This window comes from Lagenorhynchus albirostris, chromosome 4 (assembly GCF_949774975.1).
Source record: "Lagenorhynchus albirostris chromosome 4, mLagAlb1.1, whole genome shotgun sequence".
In the NCBI taxonomy this organism is placed as follows: domain Eukaryota; kingdom Metazoa; phylum Chordata; class Mammalia; order Artiodactyla; family Delphinidae; genus Lagenorhynchus; species Lagenorhynchus albirostris.
This window is the reverse complement of record NC_083098.1, coordinates 86,248,743-86,263,832: the sequence shown is the minus strand read 5'-3', so window position 1 is coordinate 86,263,832 and position 15,090 is coordinate 86,248,743. Positions and strand designations below refer to the sequence as shown.

General features: G+C 44.1%; 1 protein-coding gene and 1 pseudogene across 4 annotated transcripts in view; both read left to right on the top strand.

Annotated features, from left to right (window-relative positions):
• Nucleotides 1–14,844, top strand: part of C4H4orf19 (chromosome 4 C4orf19 homolog) — an 83,885-nt gene extending 69,041 nt beyond the window's left edge. For all 4 annotated transcript variants that reach the window (XM_060148373.1, XM_060148376.1, XM_060148375.1 and 1 more), the window contains 2 exons: nucleotides 12,012–12,065; nucleotides 13,101–14,844. In XM_060148373.1, the coding sequence (XP_060004356.1) occupies nucleotides 12,034–12,065; nucleotides 13,101–14,034 (966 nt within the window). In that variant the 5' untranslated portion in view covers nucleotides 12,012–12,033 and the 3' untranslated portion in view covers nucleotides 14,035–14,844. The remainder of the gene's footprint in view (nucleotides 1–12,011; nucleotides 12,066–13,100) is intronic.
• On the top strand, nucleotides 9,312–11,773 carry LOC132519100 (CDGSH iron-sulfur domain-containing protein 2-like; annotated as a pseudogene).
• Nucleotides 14,845–15,090: the final 246 nt, after the last annotated feature.

The window sequence follows — 15,090 nt, the reverse complement described above, 5'->3', positions numbered from 1 at the left end:
GTTAGGCACCATGGTTCTATCTGGCACCATGGAGGGTGGGGCTCTTGGGTATCTATTGCTGTGGAGGAGATCTGGCCACTACCAGGATGAACAGCATACTGTCCGAAGTAGAGAGAAAGGGAAACATACCTTGACATCCCCCATCCTCCCCCTCTAGTCTTCCACCAGCACCTTCCACTGGTGGGACTACCCCGATCCAGAGGGCAAGGGTTCGTCAGCATTACGGTGCCTTGAGAAACTGAGTGGGCAAGGGGCAGGGACCAGTCTAAGAGCAGACAGGCAGTGGACCAGCCCAATGTCTTGGGTTTGTTTCATCTATTCCTCAGTTAGTAAACATTTAGGTTGTCCAGATTGACCCCCTATTATTGGACACGTGGTTTATTTTAACTTTTTCCTGTTATAACGCCCATAGAGAAGGATAAAATAACATAAATTAAAAACTGTTAAAAAGCAAATTCTGAAAAACAGACAGAATTTTTAGAAACCTAACAGGATTGTAAACTGCACCAATTGGAAGTGCAATTGGCAGTAATGACTACAGGTATTAGTTTTGGCCAACTTGGTTTGGGCCATATCATCAGTCACCAAAAGGGGCCAGTGGTAATTGTAGCCACCTCACTGTTGCCAGGAACTTCCCAAGCCACAAGCGTTCTTAGGGTGTTAGTCCTTCCCCTTTAAGTAGAGCTCACCTAGACCAACCAGCAACATAGCAAAACAAAGAGGCCTGCCTGCCTTCATTTCCATAAAGCCGTAAAGCAGGAACTCTCAAAGTGTGGTCCCCAGAGGGCAGCATTAGCACCCTGGGAGCTTGTTAGAAATGAGAGTTATTGCCCGCACAGACCCAGGAGGATGTCTTATGGACCCCGTTCCCTCTGCCTCTCAAAGTGCTCACCAGGATCCCCGCCCCTGTCACCCATACACCCTAGTCTTTATTCAATAATGAGCTGCAGCTCATCTGATCCAGACAGGAGCCTACTCCCAGGAGTTTACAGTCCAGAGAATAGGGGCATAGCTTCTCAAACTTTCCCTAGAACTGTTCCCACCAAGAGTACAGGGAGAAGGAACTGGTCTAGAGGGCTGACCATAAGCTACCAACAGAATTTGAAATTTTCTGCAGAGCAGAAATTGAGACACAGAAGTAGAGAAAAAACATATGGACACCAAGGGGGGAAAGCGGCGGGGGGTGGGGGTGGGGGTGGGATGAACTGGGAGACTGGGATTGACATGTATACACTGATGTGTATAAAATGGAGGACTAATAAGAACCTGCTGTGTAAAAAAATAAATTAAATTAAATTAAAAAATAAATTTATATGAAATTGCAAAGAGCTAAAAATATCCAAAAACATCTTTTAAGAAAACAAGATAGAAGAACTTTCTCTGTTATTGCAAACCTAGAGTAATAAGAACAGTGGTTTTGGCAAAAGTAGATCAATGACACAGAATAGAGAGCTTAGTATCAGCACTAAGTATAAATGGAAACTTGACTTTTTACACAAATATTACTGCAGATAAGTGTAAAAAACTCACAAAATTTAAATAAACTATGCAGGCATAATTGCTATCAATAGTTTTTTAAAGTAAACAACAACAAAAAGATGAATGATAACTCTATTCAACAACCCTCACAGAATTTCTGTCTTATTCCCTATCTTCTTCTGTTATAGCTACTGTCACGTGCTTATATCAGGTTTTTTTCCCTTCTTTACATTCATTTTCCTCTCTAAAAAAAAAAAAAAGCCTTCTGTTTAATTCTAATAATTCATGCAAATTTTGCCTTTTTAAACACAATATTCTGAATTTATTTTAAATCAAAAATAATGAGCTTCTTCCACAAAAACTTTCAAATTGGGCCATATTTATTTTATAGCTTCTCTTTACCTCCTAATTCATGGCCACTTACCCTCATCCAGAAGATGGGGCCCCAAGACCAGCTCACACCATGGGCTGCCCACGGGGCCTGGGGCAGCACAAGGATGGCCATAGGGAAGGAGCAGTGAAACGGGCAGGCCCAGCAGCATCAGAGCTAACACGGGAGAAACTGAACCCCTCCACAGCTCCTTCCTCCTGAAGCCTCTTCCACAGAATTATTGTCCAGAAAGACAGATCCCATTTGTGTGAAAAGAGGCGTCTATAGAATTGCCAGAGTTTTTTGACCCCGCCATGGTCTGGCCAGACTACAGAATAAATCCCATGCCCAGCCAGAACTGGAGGAAGCCCTGCCGTAAGGTGGTGCTATGGCCACCAGGACTTAACACAATAATTGTCTGAATGTTTACCACATCACCTACTCCCTAACTTCACCACCTGGCAAAGCACCTACACTATTTGTGCCTTTAATTCTGTGTCTGAGGCCTTTCCCATACCAAGTCCTTCCCTTGAAATTAAATTAAATAACCACTATATACTGCCATCTGGTGGCCAATAGATGAAACCACACCTATGAAATTCTATCAGAGCCCAAATCAAGAGGATCCAGTTCCCTTCTGCAAAAGCTAATGGATCACAAGCTGCTGCTCATTGTGTAAAGCAGTGAACTCAGAAAACAACAAAACCTACAAGAGGTATTATATTAATATAATATGAAATATATAAATATTATATAATTAATATATAATCAGGAAGTATTAATAATAATGAAAACAATAACAACAGCATTAATAATAGCCACACTGTACCACTTTCAACTTTCATGTCCATTTACTTATCTATAAAATACTGGCTCCCAACCTTTGTGCAGTGTTGGTGGGAATGTAAATTGGTGCAGCCACTATGGAAAACAGTATGGAAGATCCTCAAAAAATTAAAAATAGAACTACCATATGACCCAGCAATTCCACTCCAGGGTGTATATCCAAAAAAGAAAATAAAACACTAATTCGAAAAGATCTATGCATCCCAATGTTCACAGCGGCACTGTATACAATAGCCAAGATATGGAAACAACCTAAGTGTCCATCAACAGAAGAATGGATAAAGAAGGTGTGATATATATAATGGAATATTATTCAGCCATAAAAAAGAATGAAATTTACATTTACTCATTTACAACAACATGGATGGATGTAGAGAGTATGATGCTTAGTGAAAGAAGTCAGAGAAAGACAAATACTGATATATAAATATGATATCATATGACATATCATATGACAAATGTGATATATATGATATCATATATATGTGGAATCTAAAAAATAAAACAAACGAATATAGCAAAACAGAAACAGACTCACAGATACAGAAAACAAACTAGTGGTTACCAGTGGGGAGAAGGAAGGGGGGAGGGGCAAGACAATGGTATGGGATTAAAACTATTATGTATAAAATAGATAAGCAATGAGGATCTATTGTACAGCACAGGGAAATATAACCATTATTTTGTGATAACTTTAAATGGAGTACAATCTATAAAATATTGAATCACTATACTGTACACCTGAAGCTAATGTAATATTGCAAATCAACTACTCTTCAATTAAAAGAATAATAGGGAATTCCCTAGTGGTCCAGTGGTTGGGACTCAGCGCTTTCACTGCCGTGTCCCGGGTTCAATCCCTGGTCAGGGAACTAAGATCCCACAGGCCACACAGTTCGGCCAAAATAATAATAATAATAATTACTGGTTTCCACCTTAAAAGATTATTGTAAAGTAATAATCTAAGATTCATTCAATTCAATTCATTCAATCCTATATTTCATTTGAGAAATGAAATTTCTTAAAACAGTACTTGATGCATATTAAACACTCAAATATTAACTACTTGTAATCATTAATAAGTACTGGCAGGATGCCAAACATTACAGTAAATGCCATACATACTTTTATCTCATTTAAATTTCAAAACAATCCTGATAAGCAGGAACTGTTATCATTCCCATTTTGCAAATTAGACAGCTGAAGGTCACAGAGGCTAAGAAATTTGCCTAGAGGTCACAAAGCTAATAAATGGTGGAGGTAGAATTGGAACCCACAACTCTGGCCCTAAATTATTCATTTAACCGCTGTGCTGACTTGCTGGTGTGATAAATCTTCTCAGATGCTTATACATCCCGCCTCATGCACATACCCCAGCCCTGCCACACACACACACACACACACACACACACACACACACACACACACACACACACACACACACACACACACACACACACACACACACACTCCCCCAGCACATCCCAGTGAAGGAGGTCCAGCAGGTGTACCTCCTCCTCCCTCAGAGTCCCCCTGACCTGAGTCCTCGCCCCTCCCAGGGAAGTTGCTGTTACACACACTCTCCCCATCTCAAAGCTCCAGGGCGTTGGTCAGCAGGACCCTATGGCAAAGAAGCCAAGGAGACATTTTCAAAGAGCTGCAGACCTAAGGGAATGAGATGAGAACTTGGGGCCTGAAGGAAGGAAACAGGAGGAGAAGCTCTGTGCATTCAGTCAGGATCATGGGTTGGGGTGACTGTGGACTTGGGACCCAAACGCAGCCCATCAGTATTGGGATGGGGTAGTTCACACACCACTGAGCAGAGCTCCCCACCTGCAAAACGGTGATATTGGTGCCTGCCTTGTCTCGGTGTTCAATGATAACAGTGTGTGAGCCGAGTCAGAGAGAGGGTCATGAGGGGAGGAACCTTCCTTCGCTGATTCACCATTTCAATTGTTAGATTTGGAAGAGAGATTTGAGGTCATGGACTCATTGGGCAGATAAAGAAACTGAGGAATAAGGAGGTTACACAGCTTTCCCACATCCACATGGTTGATGATGAAGCCACTGCTGGAAAGTGGATTTCTCACACCTGGCACAGACTTTGCCTGGCTGAGTTCACCAAAACACCAACCACCACCTGGCAATAATTAGTTTGGGGCGTAAAACCCCTCCTGATAAGTAGACTGTCATGACAGTTGTTTTTCCCAAAGTTCCACAAAACACAAGTTCTGTTGGTTGTTAATATCTTTTATGGGGAAAAAAAAAAGGCTCTGTGGTCAAATAATTTTGGAAAATACTGAATTAAACAAGGTGAAATCGTTCTTTTTCATAACTATGAATGTGTTCATCTTTCATCTCTGCTGTTTCCAAACCTGTTTGACCAGGGAACCCTTTGGCAGGGGTTTGAACACACCTCTGCACAAATATTCCATCAAACCCAGTCCTAAGTGATGCTGATACACATATGGTAGCACATTGACTGTTGGGAGTGCATCAAATGAACTATTTGATGGTGCTGATAATAACCGTCTTCTTATAGTCTTTCCAGTTCTCCAGAATCACTAAAGTTCAACCTCTTTAGGAGAAAAGGGAACACACCAGAAAATTTTGTCCCAGAGAGTTTTCAAAGCCTTCCCAGAAAGGAGGATATGATTCTGCTGAGGAAAGAGATTGGGTAGTAGTCAAGAATTATCTTCTTGTCCTTTTTCCACTGTAGATTCAATACTGTCTGTGGAGTTGGGCAGGCAGTCTTTAATTTCTTTTATAAAGCACCTGGTGGTCTCTTCAGTGTGTGGTAGTTATTTTTATCCAATCCTCTTGAGTCTAAGAGGTCAGTACCCAGAAGTGACTCACTACATATTTTTCAACTTTACCTGCTGGCCAGATTAAGGTGAAATCCTGGACTGTTTTCTAAACACTGGCAAGTTGGTTTTTCAAAACGGAGTTGAAATTTAAGTGTTTAATTTTATTATGTCTCTTCCAAACACTCCAACTTCTATCAACTCCAACCACTTGCCAGAAGCTGCTCTGAAAGCTCATTCATTGACTAGAGCCCTCGAAGCAGGTTGTCCTTGACCCTTGGAATTACATAACTGTAATTCCCAAGCTGGGAAGAGGATCCACGGTTCCTCCCATCTCTCTCAGTTCGTGTCATGCACTTGGCTTTTGGTTTTGGACCACTGGGTGGAGTGAGATTTGATCATGGAAAAGGTAGACCTTCTACTGGAATAATTTATAAAAGCTCATACTCAGGCTTCCCTGGTGGCGCAGTGGTTGAGAGTCCGCCTGCCAATGCAGGGGATGTGGGTTTGTGCCCCGGTCCGGGAAGATCCCACATGCCGCGGAGAGGCTGGGCCCGTGAGCCATGGCCGCTGAGCCTGCAAGTCCGGAGCCTGTGCTCCACAACGGGAGAGGCCACGACAGTGAGAGGCCCATGTACCGCAAAAAAAAAAAAAAAAGCTCATACTCACCATTCATTCACTCACACCTGTCACTCACCAATCATTCCTTTATTTGAATAACAGGTGTGACGTGCTCCAGGCAAGCTGGATGCTGCCCTGGATTAGGCATTGCCTGCGAGGGCTTGTGTTCAGTAAGGGAGGCCGACAGCTGATGAACAGCAATGCCCTAGACTGTAAGTCCCCTTCTGAGATGGGGCAGCCCAAGGACAGGAAGCATCTTTGCCTTCAGTGTTCTAGTGCCTGGGGCTGGATATTGAGGAAAGGTCTTTAGTACATACTCAGAATGACAGCTAAATCCAGAAAGGCCCATGGGCTTTTGAGGAGCTCCTTTCCTTTTCTCCATGTGCTTCCTTATAGGGAATAGCTTAGTAGCAATGGTTTCCTGTAGGTAATGGGTCCTAGCCCGGAGACAAGCAGAACAAGAACAGACATCAGATTAGTGGTTTTTTTTTTAAACTTCCCACTATTTTTTTTCCTTTTAACTTTTGGTTTTGACATCATATCAGACTTACTAAAAAGTTGCAAGAAAAGTACAAAGGACCCTCATGAAGTCACAGTCCCCAAATGTTAGCATTTGCTTTATTTTTCTCTCTTTCTCTACACATACACACACAATCTTTTTCCTGAATCATTTTAATAAGTTACAGGTACCATGCCCTTCTACTCCTAAATACTTTACTCTGCATTTCCTAAGAACAAGGGCATGCTTTTATATAACTCCAGACCAATAATCAAGATCAGGACATTTACATTGGTTTAATACTACTACCTAATCTACAGACCTATTCAGATTTCACCAGTTGTGTCAATAATGACCTCTTAAAAAAGATCATGATAGCATTTGGTTGTCGTGTCTCATCCATCTCCTTTAATGTGGAATAGTTCTTTAGTCTGTCTTTGTTTTTCATAAAGTTACATTTCTTTAAAGAGTACAGACCAGTTGTTTTGCAGAATAGCCCATAATTTGGGTTTGACGTTGCCTCCTGCTTCAATCCAGATTATACTCTTTTGGTAGAAAAACCAGAGAAGTGACTCCAAGTTCTCAGTGCATCACGTCCAAAGCTGCCGACTAGTCTCGTTACTCACGACGTTAACCCTTGATTATTTGATTTAGGTGCTGTGAACCAGGTTTCTCCACTGTAAGGATACTGTTTTACCCCTAAGCGTGTGGTGGGGAGCTACTTTGAGACTAAATACCCCATTCTCCTCAAGTTTTCACCCGCTGGTCTCAGCATCTGTTGATGATTCTTGCTTACCTCACCTGTTCCTGTGATGGTTGTCAAATGGTGATTTCTCTAGTTCCATTATTCCTTGTATGTTTGTTAGCTGACTGTCTACTTGTAAGTCAGAGCTTTCCCCTTTTTAGATTTATATCCTAAGGATTCATAGACCCTTGTTTTATTCAATGGATTATAATCCTTTATGTTAGTATTTATTCTCATGTTCCTGTTGTTCTGTATTTGGCCAGTAGAACCCCTGCCAGCTGGTCCTGTGTCCATTTGACCTGTCCCTGTCATTCTTTAAGATCATCACAATCAGAGGCAGCCCTTTCCGGCTGGGTTGAGCCTTTTTCTATATTCCTTGACTTCCTGATGGATACTCAGTCAATTTCTCTGTCTGGTTGCAAAACTCCTGCCTCCCACCAGTCTCCCCATTTCTCCCCACCTTCATCACTAACTCCCTTGTTCACAAGATTTTCCCACAAGGGGACTTGACTAGTAACTGATGGGGCTTTAGCGTGCCCGTCTTCAAACACAGGACTGTGTAATTTCAACACGGAACGCAGGACAAGAGTCAACGTCCAACACAGGAGTCCAGGAGCAGGCAGGCGCCAGCAGTGGGTGGACACACCATCCTGACGGTGTTTGCTTTTCTCCTGTGCAAACCAGATGACGGTTGCGAAGGCTTTGCCTTTTGCTTCTCTGTTGCTCTTTTCCACTCCAAAGAGAAAGCAAATTCTGATTCTGCTCCATAATAAAGGGCCCCAGACAACTGAGTTCTCACCTTTAAGCCAGATGTTGTCAAAGTGAGGGGGGAGAGAAAGAGACAGACTGCCCGTTTTGAATTCGGTTTTACTTCAGAAGAGCATATATTTTTTTCCCCATGTCCGTGTGCCACGCTGGACCTGGAGTATTTCCTTTTTGCACCTGGAGATGGGAGACCTCCTCGCTAAAAGCAAGATGTGGTGTGGCAGGGACACATGAAAAGAGAAACAGATCAGGTTTGATGTTAGGAATCATCATAGAAAACAAGAATCACTGTAGACACAGGCGGGCAGGGGTTGGGTGTAAATGCATTAGTCCCCACCCTTTTCGTCAGCGGTCACTCAACCTTGGACGTTGGAGCCTATCTCACTGAGAGAAGGAATGTCGCTGGGGAAGGAAAACACAGCGTGGTGAGAGAGGGCAGGACTTCTAACCAGGAAGAGGCTGCCTCCACTGGGCTGGGGAGAGAGAGGCACAGAGCGTGGCCCTGGGTACGGGACCAGGTCTGTAGGAACCCCAGAGGGTGCACCCTAAAGGGAGGCGGTGGGGGGGGACTGTAAACTTGACTTGAAAGGGGAGAGTCATCAAAACACCTTTTATAACTACATGGCTTTGAAGAAAAATACAGATCCTGTGGTTTTCCAGGGAAAGGGGTGGGTGGTGAAAGCCACAAATGACATGTCGGTTCTCCTAGAAACAGGGAAGCAGAGGCTCTGGAGTTGGGCTCTTAAATCTCAGCAGTAATCTCACTTCCGGGCACGTTGCTTGTGTGGCCATAGCGCCAGCAGCAGAGGGTGGGGACGGCCAGGCAGCCTGGCGAGGGTGCCTCAGGGTCAGGATGACCTTGGTCAGCCTCAGAGACGCTGGGAACCTTGGTCAGCCTCAGAGACGCTGGGAAAGCCAGGTGTCGCTCAAGACAAGCCTCTTTCGTTCTTTCTTCTTTCCAGAAGAAAACCTTCCCTACCTACGACTCTGGAACCCACCTGCCTGACATTTTTCAGTAATTCACATCTCACGATTGCTTCAATTACATTATTAAGACCTGTAGTCTGCCCCTCTCTCAAACACTCCAAAGCCCTTTTTTTCTTTTCTTTGACTTTTTTTCTTGCCTCCTATCCTCCCGACTTTTTAAAAACAGATTCCAAGATAAACAAAGGTACTGCAAGCATGGAAACGCCAGATTTTGAGGGCGCAAGTGGGGAGGGGAGGGGTTGATGGTGGGGAGGAAGCACACGGGGGCTCTTGAACCTGTTATCCAGCTGATATATAAATTATTTGCAGCAAATGGACATAAGTGGGGAGCAGAGGCTGGAAACAAAATCCTGGGCTTGGAAAATGGGGTAATTTCATCGAGAGTGCATTGAAAGAGGAAAAGGTTGTACACATATCACTGACTAAGCCACCAGTGATTTCTCTCTCTGTGGAATTCTTGTTGCACTTGGGGTGCGCGTCTTTCAGTTGGCGCCACAGTTGATAGAAATATACCATTTGGCCCTTATTCTGGAAACAAGTATTACTTGGTATTGTTAATGCTCTTGTTTGTATGTGTATGTACGTCATGACAACTAGATTCTTTCTTTCTTAGGTGCAAAGCTTCCGTCTTTTTTTTTAAGCATGCTGCATCTAGACAAAGCTGAGTAATAAGTATATGCTTATTATGAATATTAACTCATATAATCTCCAACAATGCTATGTGGTAGATGCGTCATTATCCCCATTTACAGATGAAATAGCTGAGGCCCAAAGTTACACGGCAGAGCTGGGACCTGACCCAAATAATCCAGGCAATCTCCCCATCTCAAATCTGCAATCACATCTGCAAAGACTTTCTTTCTTGATCACACGAGGTAACAGTCACAAGTTCCAGAGATTAGAATGTGGATGTTGGATATCTTTATGTATGTGTGTGTGGGTGGGCGGGTGTAAATCTGGTTTCCTCTAACCGACCAACTAGTCTATACTTCTTAAAAGGCACCAGTAATTTTCTCTGTGGTTAAAGGCTTATGAAGTAGCATCCTGGGAAATTCATGCATGATTGAAAGGAAGGAGAGAGAACAGAGGAAGCAGTGACACAGCTGACGATGAGCGATCCCTCTCTCTCCCTAGTACATGCATCTCATGGAGACAAAGGGACTAGGGCCTTAGATTCTGTCACTGGCTTGTCTTCTTAAAGGTTGTAGCTGTTAGAGACGGAAGATGACTTAAAGTTTCTTCCATACTAATGTTTAGGATTTTCAGAAAAGACCAGAACAGCGTGGTCAGTTTTACATGAAGAGAAGGTTTTATTCAGAGGGCAATCATGAGGGAAAAATGCAACTTGGGAGAGGCCAGGGGACAGAGGGCAGGTGGGAAATGAAAGAAGCAAAGACATGAGTCCATCTGCCACCAGCAAGCCCGAAGGGGCGTGTCCTTGAACTGCCAGAGAGTGGAGTCCATGGATCGTAGCCAGGATGGGACTCGTGGTGGGAAAAGCAAAACAGAAGCAGTTTAGTCCAAGTAAAGCTTGTGATGATCCCTCCAGCTCTAATCTCCTCAGGTCTGTAACATGGAACGTAGAGATCAGCTGCCGTACCCTGACATCTTTTAATGCTGAGTAGCTAATCCCCTGGCGCGGAAACCTCTCCACTCTCTTACACCATCTGCTGCTGCACGTGGGCTGCACCCCGGTTAAGCCCATGTCCCCTGTGGAAGGCAATGGAAGAGAAAACGCACAGGTCCTTTTCAGTCCCACCTTTCTCTCCCTAACATTCGTCAACCTGTTTTTTTCCTCATTTGCAAAGTGGAGATGGCATAACTCCCAGGGCTGGGGAAAGGTCTGGCGCAAGAGACAAGTGTAAATAAATGTTTGAGAACTCTGAATCTGTGATTTTAGATACGTGAAGGTATTCCGGGTAACCAGTGCCCTCCCTGAATCGCGTTATCCTTTTGCCAAAAATTGTAACTCTACTAACTTTGAGTGTATCTAGGAAAGAAAAAGCAAACTTAATTCCTATTAAAATGTCATTCAGCCTCCCCGGCCCAGTCCAGGCCGAGAGCGCCCACCTGCTGCTTCCGCTCTCCGCGCAAGCGCCCGAAGCTCGGCCGGAGAGCGGCGGAGCCGCCGGCGGGGCCGGGAGAGGAGCGGGCGCCGCTGGCCGGGAAGGTGCTGGAGGCCACGGTCCGCATGTTGAAGGTGCAGCTCCCCGCGTTATCTTAAGCAGCTCCCAGTCCCCGAGAGCATTACCAGGATCGCCCGGCTCACAGTTTCAGAATGGCTTTGATTATTGCCTTTCCTCGGTGTACTTGCACTACCTTGCGGTTCGTCCATTCCTCCCGAAGAAAAAGCAGCAGAAGGATAACTTGATTAATCTTAAAATACAAAAGGAAAATCCCAGAGTGGTGAATGAAATAACCATTGAAGATTTGTGTCTTACTAAAGCAGCTAATTGTAGGTGTTGGCGTTCTAAGACGTTTCCTGCCTGTGATGGTTCACACGATAAACACAACAAATTGACTGGAGATAATGTGGGTCCACTAATACTGAAGAAGTATAATAGTAATGAATTAGGATGGAATTCAATTCTGTGCTGCAAAATCTTATAACAGTATTTTTCCATTCTTTGTTTATAGAAGATCTTTCAAATGGTAGTCTTAAGTATTGCTACTGGTTGAATAATTATTTCTGCCAATTTATTTTACACTACTGTTTATATTTGACACTTTGTATATTCAGTCATTTATATAGAATTAAATCGTGCAACACTTTCACTCTGATTTCAAAGAATTAATGTATCTTCCTACAATAAAACGAACACTTTTTATTTTTAAAATAAAATAAAATAAAATGTCCTTCACTCTGTTCTCTCCTTTTTATGCCTTTTTTTCCAGATGATAACAAAAAGTAATCCAGATGGGGTGCAGGTGCTGTAAAATGCTACAAAGGTAACATTGAACAAAATGTCCCATCCGAATGGAGGAATTTGTGATTACTATGCAAGCACTTTAAACACCCTGCATGGGTTCAATGCATTCACCCAGCTTGGGGCATGACCACCATTGCCAGGAAATTAAGAGTTTGGAACCACTTTAATGTCATTTAAAAGAACACGAGGCCTGGATTTTTAAACATTTTTTTGCGCAATGCTCAGAGTGTGTTGGGAACGCTGTCTTTCTCTGAGGCTGAATTTGGTTTGGGTTGAATTTACATTTCTCCAGAGAGCTTCAATGCAAAGAAAAGTTTGAGTTTTTGAAGATGCCTGAAATGGCATCACTGAAAACACCCCAGTCACATATGTGCTTTTAATTTTGTCCAGATTCTATTTCATAAAAATTTGGGCAACATGAATATAATTCTGTATAAAATAAAGGGGAAAAATTAACTGATGATTTTGCTTCCTTGACAAAACTATCTTTATTATGTTAGTTCTGTTCCGTATCTATATCTATCTATATATAGATCTATATATAGATAGATATAGGTATATACACACACACACCTACATACATATATAAGTTTTATTCCACTATAATTATAATCTGATGTTAGTCTCTATTCAAAAAAATATTTATTGTAAGTATCTTTCCTGCTAGTCCAGACGTCATATTTTAATTACTACATAATATTCCATTGAGGGGTTGAACCATCAGTTCTTAACCAGTTATTTTCCTGTTGTTGGATATTTGTTTTATTTATTTACATTTTTTGTTTGTTTTTCAATTTCATGACCCACTTTGTTCTGTAACTTCTTCCTGCCCTTTTTTGAATCCCTTCTTAAGATCTATTTCCAGTTGGTAGAACATTTTTATACCAACTATATATATTTAATGAGGCACACATATAGACTTAAAAGAGTAATCATGGAAATGTATAGGAATTGTAGAAAACAGCAGAGCCTGTAGTAGATATATTAATAATGAAAGTTAGTTATTAATAAAGTTAATACTTAACCCGACTGGTCTCCCTTCTTCTCACCCCAGCTATCTCTTGGATCCAGTTCAAGTGCCCTCCCCTGGTTATGTCAACGAAGTAAACAGCTGCAAGTTAGATGAAGACGATGCCGTTAAGTTAAAAGGCAAACAGAGCCGCGAAGTGCTGGTACACAAGGATGACCCTCCAAGCGAGAGCTCCAAGAGGACCACGAGCAGGTACCAAACGGCTGCTCTGCAGGAGCCCTGCGGGCCGCCCCAAGGACCGCTTCTCCCGGGGGACACGGCCGGGGGACCCTGCGCTGAGAAGACTGGCGGGGCCGTCAATGGCCTCGGCCCCGCTGCTGCCCTGCAGCTCGCTGGCGATCCCGGGTGCCCCCAGGGGGACAGGGGCTCCTGGGCCAGTGCCACAAACAAGGGTCACACGACTCGGCCCTTCCTTGGAGGAGGAAGCGCCAGGCAACCGGACTGCGTGCTGCTGGCTTCAGGAGAGACCCGTGTCATCGGAAACGGCGACTCCAGCGCGTCTTGCGCGGCAGGGCATCCCGCCTGGGAAATCCCAGACCACGTCCTCCAGATACCCGCCCCCGATTACCCTCAGCTGTGGGGCTCAGCCGACGACGACGCAGATCACGTTGATCGCGAAGAAAAGGACTGCCTTTTCAAGAGCCACACAGAGGAGGAGCCCGGGCAGGGCGCTCCCCCCGGGGCGGGGGAGCGTGGTTTGAATATGCCCTTCTCTGTGAAGAGAAGCTGGGATTCGTTAAACGAGGCCGTGGCAACTGAAGTTCTAAGTGTGTACTTTAAAGAAGAGGATCCTGCACAGGACGTACCTGTGGTCGATTCGAGAAACGGGTGGGAGGAGACCCAGGGCTCCCCTGGAGATGCGAGTGGGGAGACGGCGGATGAGGACGCAGAGGTGGCCGAAGCCCTGGCCGCTTTAGAGGCAGCTACTGCGGGAGAAGATGTGGACGAGGCAGAGTAGGGGAGCGGCTTTGCGCCGGCAAGGAAGCCAGCGTTGCGCTGGGCGTATGGGGCTGGGTTTGCTCCTTAGACACAGAGCTGATGACCGCAGCGCAGATGGGTGCAGCCTTACCGGTGGTTGACACCCAGCAGCTGTTCTGATGGCTGTGAGCGCCTGGGCCACACCGCTTGTTAAACATGGAGAGTACCACCGTCTAGATGGGCTAAAACTCGAGACACGAGAATAAAAGTCAGAGTGGGCCACAGTGCTCGTGTCCACAGCGCATGCAGACATTAAACAGCCTGCTCGGCACCCCGCACGACTCCCCCAGAACATCTGGTGCAGATGTCCCTGAGGATGCGCTGACGTCCCAGCACTTAATCCCAAGGGCTTAAGGTTCACAGAACATTCTGTTTGACTCTAAATTCTCTATCTTGCTTTTGAGAGCCAAACGTTATACCCAACCCGAGAAAGGTAACTACCCCCACTTAAAGTGCCTAATGTATGGTTTACCTTCAGGGACAATCACCCAGGGAACTAATAACTAACCACTTGTTGGACCGGGGGTGAAGCTCAGCAGCTTTCAGGGTGGAGCACGAGCCGCCCGTAAACACATGGTTAGTCATTAGCTGTGATATCAGGACACCTTGACCTTAATTTTTTTACATTATTACTTTTTAATCTCCTGTGGGATTGGGGAGTCTGGTCCAAATAATTATTTAAACTGCTTGTGTCAAATTCAGGTTTTCATGAGATTTGGAACAGCAAAGAGATAGATGGAGTGTTTTGTGCCATGTTAATGTCTGATTGTGATTAAAATATAGCAACATATGTGTCTGTGTGTCTTAACTCAAAAGTGCTTCTAATTTTCCCAGACTGAGCATTAGTGACCCTTGATGTTTCTTTCAATTTAAACAGCTAGACTATTAAATTACAGATGAAGAGGAGACTGGGTTGGTTTGCCAAGAATGGCTTTGACTCTCTGTCCCTGTAGTTCAAACTCTTGACACCATGATTACCTGTGCGGATCTGACCTTTAGGATGAATGGCCCTCTCTGGGTTTCAGCCTTCTAGTTT